Source organism: Vombatus ursinus, unplaced genomic scaffold (genome assembly GCF_900497805.2).
Source record: "Vombatus ursinus unplaced genomic scaffold, bare-nosed wombat genome assembly UNPS02010769.1, whole genome shotgun sequence".
Taxonomy (NCBI): Eukaryota; Metazoa; Chordata; class Mammalia; order Diprotodontia; family Vombatidae; genus Vombatus; species Vombatus ursinus.
The window spans coordinates 4,453,394-4,463,394 of NW_020950547.1; the positions used below are offsets into that span (position 1 = coordinate 4,453,394).

The window sequence follows — 10,001 nt, forward strand, 5'->3', positions numbered from 1 at the left end:
CTATGTCTCCCCGTCCCCCTAAATTACCTTGAGGCTATGGCAGGTGCCCTGCAGAGGGTGGCCTCCAGGCTTTAGGGCAATGACTGGCAAGAATCCCACCTATCCCCTTTTCATTTGGGTGGATCAGAGTGAGTTGCAAAGGATGAGCAGGTACGAATGGGTTGCAACAGATCCCAGATTGTATTACATGATCTTTCCCCCCAGACCCACCCCTCTTCACAACTTTCCTCTGCCTATTAAGGGTACCACTATCTTTCCAGTCACTCAGATTCAAAACCTTGATGTCATATCTTTAATGCTTCAATTTTCATCTTCCTACATAGCCAATCATTTGCCACATCTTATTGTTTCTATTTCCGCAATCCCTCTGGCATCTTTTCCCTTCTTTCCAATCACTCATCAATTACCGTAGTTTAGGGGCCTTCATGACATCTTGCCTAGACTATTGAAATAACTTCTGAATTTGTGTCTCTGCCTTATCTCTCCCTTCTCCAGCCCATCTTCCACACAGCTCCTAAAGGGCATCTCTTACCATATCACTGCCCTACTCAATAAACTCCTTAGCAACTAGGAGCAACTGTTACTTTAGCTTTATTTTATCCTTTTTAAATTACTATTTTTTGTGTAAAGTTTATAATTTTTATAATTATTAGTGCAAGAGTATGTATATAATTTATAAATAAGCAAACATGTCAGGGGTACATGCTTAAACGTTTCTATTGATGGAGTACCCAGTGAAGGTTTAGAGGCCACTGATGTGAAGCACTTTAGGTAGCAGAATGGATGGAGATAAACTTTTGAACTTGGAGTCAAGAAGACTTGAGCCCAAATCTTGCCTCAGACCCTTACTAGCTGTTTGATTCTAGGTTAGGTGAGTTGCCTTGGTTTCCTCATCTATGAAATAGGGGTGACGATAGCACTTAACTCAGAGGGTTATTTATGGCTCTGATGAGGTAATATGTAAAGTGCTTTGCTGACCGTTCAGCCCTATATAAATGTTAGCTATCATTAATAAACCACAGCTTTTACTGTGTTACTCCTTTGTTCAAAACCAGTGATTTGCCACTGCCTCAGTCATTTGAAGATCCTCCATGAGCTAGCCCTAGGACCTTTCCTACCTTATACATACCCTGTCCTGTAGCTAAACTTCAGCCAAATAGGACTTCTCAACATCATCCCAGGATGCACCATGCTTTCCTATCTCCATACCTTTGCTCATGCCATTTCCTTTGACCAGATACTCTTTCATCTCTACCTTTTACAGTTTAACCTGTTGTTCAAATCCCAGCTTACATGATAGTTTTTCCCAGAAGTCTTACCTGATCAGCCAACTAGGGGGTTATTTTCTCCCTCTGAACTCTCATAGCATTTTTATACATCTCTTGAATACTTATCACTGTCTATTTTATGTTGTAGTTTTTTTGTGTTTGTCCCTTATATCTCCTACTAGACTGAATGCTACAAACTTGAGGATACATATACAGGATACATACATATCATGTCATTCATTTATCTTGCAGGACACATGTATAAGACACAATAACGCTCAGACAAAGAGGGAATTTTTTGGAGTGGCTTAATGTCTTGTCTCTTCCAAGTAAATTATAAACTTTTAAAGAAAAAAGGACAGTGTATTTTACTTTGTTCGTAGTGTTTGCCACCCAAATACATGTAGAGTGATGTGAGACATGAGAAATGAGGTGCTGATGTTTGCGTTTAGGTGACTGAGGGGAATTGACAGAATTTCATTCTTTCCTCTTAAAAAAAAAGTTTTATTTATCTTATTTAAAAAACATGGTTATTATACAGTAAATGGTTAAGCAAAATCAACTAATTTAGCAGCTGACTCCTAACAAAGCATGCAGTATTCTGCATCCAGAGTTTACTCCCTCTCTATGGAGAGGAAGACAAACTGTATTTTAGGTCTTCAGTCTATCATTCCACAAGCATTTCTTGAGTGCCTACTAAGTACCAGACATTGTGCTAAAGACTGAGGATAGAGAAAGGTAAAAGACATTCCCTGTTCACAGTCTTTTGGAACCAACACCAGTCATTGCATTTACTCTGATTTTTGATGGCTTTTAGGATTGTTTTCGTTTATATTATTGTAGTCATTGTGTGTATTCTACAGGTTCTTCTTTCCTTGCTCTGCTTAAATCAATACAACTCTTTTACATGGTTCCTGGATTCTTCATATTTATTATTTTTACTGTACAATAATATTTAATTACATTCATTTATCACAGCTTGTTCATTTGTTCCTCATTTTGTTTCTAGGTTGCTGTTATTACTATTTTGGTATAGTTAGGATTTTTTTTGTCAAAGTCATTGATTTCATTAAGGTATATGCCCAGTAATGGAATTACTAGGTCATGAATAATTTAGTATTAGAGTATGAAGAGTTTAGTACCTTTTTTTTTTTTTTTGCATAATTCTGAACTGTTTTCCTGTTGATTTGACCAATTCCTAGCTCAGCCAACAGTATCTTATTGTGCCTGTCTTCTTACAGCCCTATTCTGGAAAGTTGTTTAGAGGAAGACAGGTTCAGGCCATGCATGCATCTTGCACCATGTGCCACAATAATGATCAAATGGATAAGCAATTTAAATGTAAAATGTCACATTATTTTAAAAAAATGGACATTTATATGGGGCTGAACGATTGGCAAAGCACTTTATACGTTATCTTATTTGAGCCATTCAGTAACCCTATGAGTTAAGTGCGATTGTCACCCTTGTTTCATAGATGAAGAAATGAAGGCAACTCAGCTAACCTAGGATCAAACAACTAGTAAGGGTCTGAGGCAAGATTTGGGCTCAATTCTTCTTTTGGGGCTATCCTGTTGGGGAATGGCGTAGTCATATATATTTGTGTTAATCCCCTGCATATCTTGGATATTAAAATTTTATCAGAGACATTTGATGCAAAGATTTTTTTTCTCTACAACTTTTTGTTCTAGCTACATTTTGTTCATTCAAAAACTTTAAAATTTTACATAACAAAATTGTCTTTTGTCTTTTCTGATGACTTACCCATTTTTAAAAAAACAACATGAAATTTTACATTTAAATTGCTTATCCATTTGATCATTATTGTGGCACGTGGTACAAGATGCATGCATGGCCAGAATCTGTCTTCCTCTAAACAGCTTTCCAGTTTTCCAAGCAGTTCTTATCAACTGAGGAGTCCCTTCCCCAGTAGTAATTGATAGATAACCAGCATGTGTTTGATACTAGTTAAAAAAATAGTAAAGTAGGTCAGTTGAGTAGAGTAGACAAACGATACCTAAAAGAAAATTAACACAGTTAAATAAATTCAAGGATTTCATTCTCTTTCTGGAGCTTTTTGAAAACAGAAGAGATTGTCTTCATAACCTGATTTATCTTGTTCTAGGTAAATATATTGCTTCAACCCAGCGACCAGACGGGACCTGGAGGAAGCAGCGGAAAGTGAAAGAAGGTTACGTGCCTCAGGAAGAAGTTCCTGTGTATGTGGTTGTTCTAGTGGGGTAGGGGGTGGTGGTAATTTATCCCAGGAGAAGCAGGGTGGTGTGTATCTGCTGGGGAATTTCTCTCTTGCATTCCCAAGAAATGTAACCTAGACCTTGGATAGGGTGTGAGAGCAGTAGGGTGAGGAAACAGGAGGCTCTTACTGATCTTACCCGTCAGAGTAAGAGTTTCCATGATGCTTGGTTATCATTAAGGCTGGAGTGTTGGGTAGAGTTTCATAGCTCTGGTCCCAGGAGCTTCATAACTCCTCTGCAGCTTATAGTATACTGAGGGTAGGGGAGTGGGGGAAGCTGGTTTCCCTAGGGCAGGGATGAGAAGGAAATCAGACTGGTGTGGAGAGAAAGTCAGGCTTGGGAGGCAGGGAAACTGAGGGCATGTTGACAGCTTTTGTTCCTCTCAGGTATGAAAACAAGTATGTAAAGTTCTTCAAGAGTAAACCTGAACTACCTCCCGGGCTGAGCCTTGAGGCTGGGGTCCCAGCCCCACCCCGGCTAGACAGTGGTGAACCAGGCCTTTCTAAGACTGCCAAACGCAACCTGAAACGCAAGGAGAAGAGGCGGCAGCAGCAAGGGAAGGGGGCAGCAGAGACCTTGAGCCGGACTCTGGATAAAGTGTCACTGAAGGAGCCAGCACAGCTGCCAAGCGTGCCTCCTGCTCCCCGAGCCGCCCCTGCAACCAACCCTGACAAACCCGATACACTTTCCACCACCGAGAAAGCCAAGAAGATAAAGAACCTGAAGAAGAAACTTCGTCAGATAGTGGAGCTGCAGCAGCGCATCCAGAGCGGGGAGATCAGTCATCCCAGCAGAGAGCAGTTAGAAAAACTGGCGAGGAGGGGGGCCTTAGAAGAAGAGTTGGAGGACTTGGAGTTAGGCTTATGAGGCTCCTCATGGACTGGGAATGTGGACTGTAGGATAAACCGTGACGTTCCCTCAGAGGGGCCTGGAGATTGTGGTGGCGGCAGCAGCAGCCTGGAGGGATACGCCCTGCTCTCTGCCCTCCTATTCTTGCCCCACTGTCTCTGGCCCAGCCTTTCCTTCCAGAGCTTCACCTCTCCATTAATCCTCACCTTGAGCCCTTACTTCTCGGACTCTACCCTTCCCTTTCCCTGTGTCCGGAATCTCAGTGACTGTCCCAGGTACCACTCTTCCTGGCTTGGGGTTTTTCTTTTTTATTTGGGTGGGTGGGTAGAATGGGTCAGGGTCTCAGGAAGGGCTGAACTTAGGGTGGGGATGGGTGACTACAAACTCTTGGATTCTTGGTTCCTGTTTAGTGTTTTGGGGTTATTTCCATTCTACCCCGTTCCTTTTTTCCTTTTTTTTTTTTTAAAGAATAAGATAATAAATCCCAAGTAGAGATGTTTGACTGTGACTCTTTTCTTTTGCGATAACCAGAAGGTTGTTAGGGATGCCTTGTTTCCCACACTCAGGCTCGATTGAGCCCATCTCTCCTCTCTACTTGTTTTCTTGGCAGATAACCAATTTTCTATCAGCATTGGTCTGCGAAGACTGAGGATGTAAGAATCAAACGTAATTTTATAATATCAACGTAATCTTAGATTTAGAAGTCATCCAGTTGTAACACTATCTGAATCATGTATCCCCTCCCTGTTGTTAAGTGGAAAGATACCAGAAGACATTTCTCCTCTTCCTTATACTGAGTGGGTGATTCTTCCTGGCTTAGTTTCCAGTCCTCTTTGACACGGCTCCCAGTCATGAGAACCAGTAAGGGATTGCTTCATCCTTCCAAATTGCCAATTCTTCAGCCCTGTGCCAGAGGACATTTACGTCCTTATGGAACCAGGATTTGTGTGCTGACTTCATGGACTGTGCCCCAGTTTATTAGTCCAAGGGATTCTCCAGTCACTTCTATTATCTAAGTATGCGTTATTTTACACAATTAGTACAAGGTAATTTTTGGAAGAAAGGCACTAGCAGCCGGGGGGGATCAGGCAAGTCTACACATCACTGGATCTTGACCTGAGCTCAAGCGAGAAGGGTTTACAAGGCCATGCAAAGAGCCCAGAGATAAGAGATAGAATTATGTGAAGAGCAGCAAGAAGACCAATTTGACTGGACTGAAGAATATGTAAAAGAGAGGCTGGAGCCAGAATGTAAAGTACTTTAATTACCCAACAGAGGAGGTTTGTATACCACCCTAGAGGTAATTAGGAATCCATAGGAGCTTACTGAGCAGGGGAGCCCTATAGGTAAGATGTCAGATAAGGGATGGATAAGATCCAGCAGTCTTGGTATAGAGAAATTGGTCCCCAAATGAAGGGAAGCTTTTGAGAATAAAATTCTGAAGACACAAATGGTAATAATTCTTATTAGGAAGAAAATGGGAACTGCCTAAAAAGACCAATGTAGCTATGGAGGGAACTCAGCCCCTTGAGATTTTTTTTGAAATGTGTGACCCCAACATAGAAGTGGTCAAGGGGCATCAATAAACAATTCCTGAAAGAATTTCAAATTATTAACGACTATATTAAAGATTGTTCCAAATCACTATTAAGAATGTGAATCCAAACATCTGAGATTTTATGTCGCATGCACCAAATTGGCAAAGTTGCCAAAAGATAGAAATAGTCAATATTGAAGGGGCCATGGAATGAAAACGTACTAATACATGGGGTTGCTGTGCGTTGTTCTAATTCCGGAAAACTATTAAGAATTATGCTATGAAAAAAATGACTTAATATGTCCGTATTTTTGACCCATGGATCCCACTGCTACACATATACCCCAAGGGAGATCAAAGACAGAAAGCTATTAATTACATATTTTTATGGTAGTGAGGAATTAGAGACAAGGAGCTATGGAATGAGAATGGCTAAATAAATTGTACATGAATATACTGGTATATTACTGTGTCATGAGAAAAGACCAATATAAGGGATTCAGAGAAGCATAGGAAAGCTTGTGACCTGGTGCAGAGTGAGGGAAGTAGGACCAGAAAAACAATAAAACAGATGGCTGCTAAGAGGAGCTGAGAAAATGTACCTTCTCTCCATTGTAGATGTGGGATATAGGGGGTGGGGACTACTGGTTTGGAATGTTGCATATGCTGTCAGATCAAATTGTTGGCTGATTTTGCTGATTTTTTTTTCTCTTTTTTTTCATCAAAAATTCTTTGTTATAAGGGATGATTTAGAAGGGGCAGAAGAGGGATACGGGGGTAATCTAGTTAATGTAAAAACAATAGAAATAATAGAAAATAGAATAGGAAAAAATAGAATAATAATAAAATTGTCAATTGAGAAAAAAGATGGAAGGGTAAGTACGAATAGTATAATTCTACAAGAATTTTAAGAATTGGAGACACGAGCAAGCTAGCTTGATGAATACTCAAAAACAGGCTTTTTAAAAATTACTTTTGGAGGCAAAATAATGGTCAAAGAGTATATAGAACTGCTGTACAGAGGGGGTTGGAAAGTGATAATAGGTGGTGATAAGAAGGCTAAACTACTCAACTCTTATTCTGCTTCTTATTTCTCTTCTAAGGAAAATGATTTTGAGATTGAAAAGGACAGGACAAAATTGATTAGCAGGGAATGGAGACTCAAGATAAATGAGACAGCATCTATCTGCCCTCCAGGCCTAGATGAACTCTATCCAAGGATATTGAAAGAAGGGGAAGATGTGATTGCTGAACCATTATTGATCACTGACACTTTAGGAAGACCAGGAGAGGTGCTCCAGTGCTGAAGAAGGGCAAATATCCTGACTTTCAAAAAAAGAAGAGGGTGGATTCTACAAACTGTAATCCATCAAACTTGACTTCTGTTCTTAGCAAAATTCTATATCAACATTCACTTTTTAAAAAAAATTTGAATTCTAAATTCTCTCCCTCTAGCCCCTCCTCCACCCATTGAGAAGGCAAGCAATATGATATTAATTATACCTATGAAGTTATACAAGACATTTCCATATTAGCCATATTGCAAAAAAAAAAAAAAAAGCAAGAAAAATAAAGTAAGTGAAAAAAAGTATGCTTTGATCTGTACTCAAGAGATCAGTTCTCTTTTTGGAGGTGGATAGCATTTTTTATCATGAGTCCTTTGGAATTATATTGATCATTATATTGATACAGTTTTACAGCTTTACAGTTGATCATTGTTACAATATTGTTGTTATTATGTATGATGTTCTCCTGGTTCTACTCACTTCAGTTTGTATCATTTCATATAAGTTTTCCTAGGTTTTTCTAAAACTGTCCTGCTTGTCATTTCTTATAGCACAGTAGTATTCCATCACAATCGTATACTATGACTTGTTTAGCCATTCCCTAATTGATAGGCATCCCCTCAATTTCCAATTCTTAGCTACCACAAAGAGAGCTGCTGTAAATATTTTTGTATAACATAGATACTTTTCCTTTTTCTTTTATCTCTTTGGGATACAGACTTGGTAGTGGTATTGCTGGGTCAAAGAGTAGGCACAGTTTTTGAGTCCTTTGGGCATTGTTCCAAATTGTTCTCCAGAGTGGTTGGACCAGTTCACAGCTCTACCAACAACGCATTAGTGTACCTATTTTTCCTCATTTCCTCTAGTATTTGCCATTTTCCTTTTCTGTCAACCACTTTGATTGGTTTGAGATGTACCTCAGAGTTGTTTTAGTTTACATTTATCTAATCAAGTGATTTAGAGCATTTTTTCCATGTGACTATAGATAGCTTTGATTTCTTCTTCTGAGAACTGCCTATTCATATCCTTTGACCATTTATCAATTGGAGAATGGCTCTTATTTTTATGAATTTGACTCAACTCCTAATATATTTGAGAAATGAAGCCTTTATTAGAGAAACTTGCTATAAATCCCCTCCCCCCCCAGTTTCCTGTTTTCCTTCTAATATTGGCTGCATTGGTTTTGTTTATGCAAAAGCTTTTTGATTTCATGTAATCAAAATTGCCCGTTTTACTTCCTGTGATCCTCTCTATCTCTTGTTTGGTCATTAACTCTTTCCTTATCCATAGATCTGACAGGTAAATTTTTCCATGCTCCCCTAATTTGCTTATGATATCACCTGTTATGTCTAAATCATTTTGACTTTATCTTGGTATATGGTGTAAGGTGTTAGTCTATGGGGCAGCTAGGTGGCATAGTGGATAGAACTCTGGCCTTGGAATCAAGAGGACCTGAGTTCAAATGTGGCCTCAGACACATAACACTTACTAGCTGTGTGACCCTGGGCAAGTCACTTAACCCCAATTGCCTCACCAAAAAGAAAAGAAAAAAAGATGTTAGTCTATTCCTAGTTTCTGCCAAACTGTTTTCTAGTTCTCCTAGCAATTTTTTTTTCTTTCTTTTTTTTTTTTTGGTGAGGCAATTGGGGTTAAGTGACTTGCCCAGGGTCACACAGCTAGTAGGTGTTATGTGTCTGAGGCTGGATTTGAACTCAGGTCCTCCTGAATCCAGGGCTGGTGCTCTATCCATTGTGCCACCTAGCTGCCCCCATCTCCCAGCAATTTTTGTCAGATAGTGAGTTCTTGCCCTAAAAGCTTGGATCTTTAGGTTTATCAAACTCCAGCTAACCATGTTCATTTACTACTGTGTATTGTGTACCTAATCTATTCCATTGACTCACCACTCTGTTTCTTAGCCAGTACCAGAATGTTTTTATGATTACCACCTTGCAAATTTCTAGATGATATCTTGAAAACTAGCTTCTGATAATTTAAAAAGGGAAACAGTGATTACTAAAAATCAGCATGGCTTATGCAAGAAGAGGCCTTCTTAAACTAAGCTAATTTCCTTTTTCGGCAGAGTTACTGGACTGGGAACTAGATCGTGGAAATGCTGCAGACAAAGTATACTTCAATTTGAGCTAAATGGTGAGATTCAGTCTAGATGATAGTACATGTTAGGTGGAAATGGAACTAGTTGAATGATAGGATACAAGGAAGAGCTATTACTGGTTCAAGGTCATGTTGGAGAGGGATTACCAGGATTGTGTCCCAGGGATTTGTCCTGTGTTTTCAACAGTTTTATCAGTGACTTAACAGCATTATACAGAGGAAGGAGAGCCAGATTTGGAGTGAAGAGGACCTGGGTTTGAATCCTAGCTTTGCTACTTACTGTGTGACCTTGGGCAAATCAACTTAACTTCCCTTGGGCCCCAGTATCTCGTCTATAAAATGAGGGGATTGGAATAGATGATTTCAAATGGCCCTTTGAGCTTTCAATCTGTAACCTAAGATCCTAGATGAAGGTATAGGATACATGATTGTTCAATTTGTAGATGACAAAAGGCTAGTCTGGAGGTTTTGGATTTGAATGAAATGGGATCATTCAACATTTAAGAGAAAGAAACTTACTTAACAATATCATGGATAGGATACTCAACAGGGATATAGGAATGATTCAGGTAAATGCAGAACACCATCTCCACACAGGGAAGTATCTGGTCACAAAAGTGTTGGGTTAGAAGGGTGCTTTGTTGAGGGCAGAGATCAGATGCTCTAAGGTCCTTTTGGCTTGAAATCTATGATT

At 39.5% G+C, this 10,001-nt stretch overlaps 1 protein-coding gene across 3 annotated transcripts in view; it reads left to right on the forward strand.

Moving 5' to 3' along the window:
- Nucleotides 1-7,382, forward strand: part of PYM1 (PYM homolog 1, exon junction complex associated factor) — a 14,482-nt gene extending 7,100 nt beyond the window's left edge. For 2 of the 3 annotated variants that reach the window (XM_027855113.1, XM_027855114.1), the window contains exons 2-3: nt 3,394-3,487; nt 3,910-4,798. In XM_027855113.1, coding sequence (XP_027710914.1) covers nt 3,394-3,487; nt 3,910-4,390 — 575 coding nt within the window. In that variant the 3' untranslated portion in view covers nt 4,391-4,798. Of the gene's footprint in view, nt 1-3,393; nt 3,488-3,909; nt 4,799-7,012 lie in introns of those variants that run through there. The other variant, XR_003568534.1, reaches the window with a different exon arrangement.
- The last annotated feature ends 2,619 nt before the right edge of the window (nt 7,383-10,001 follow it).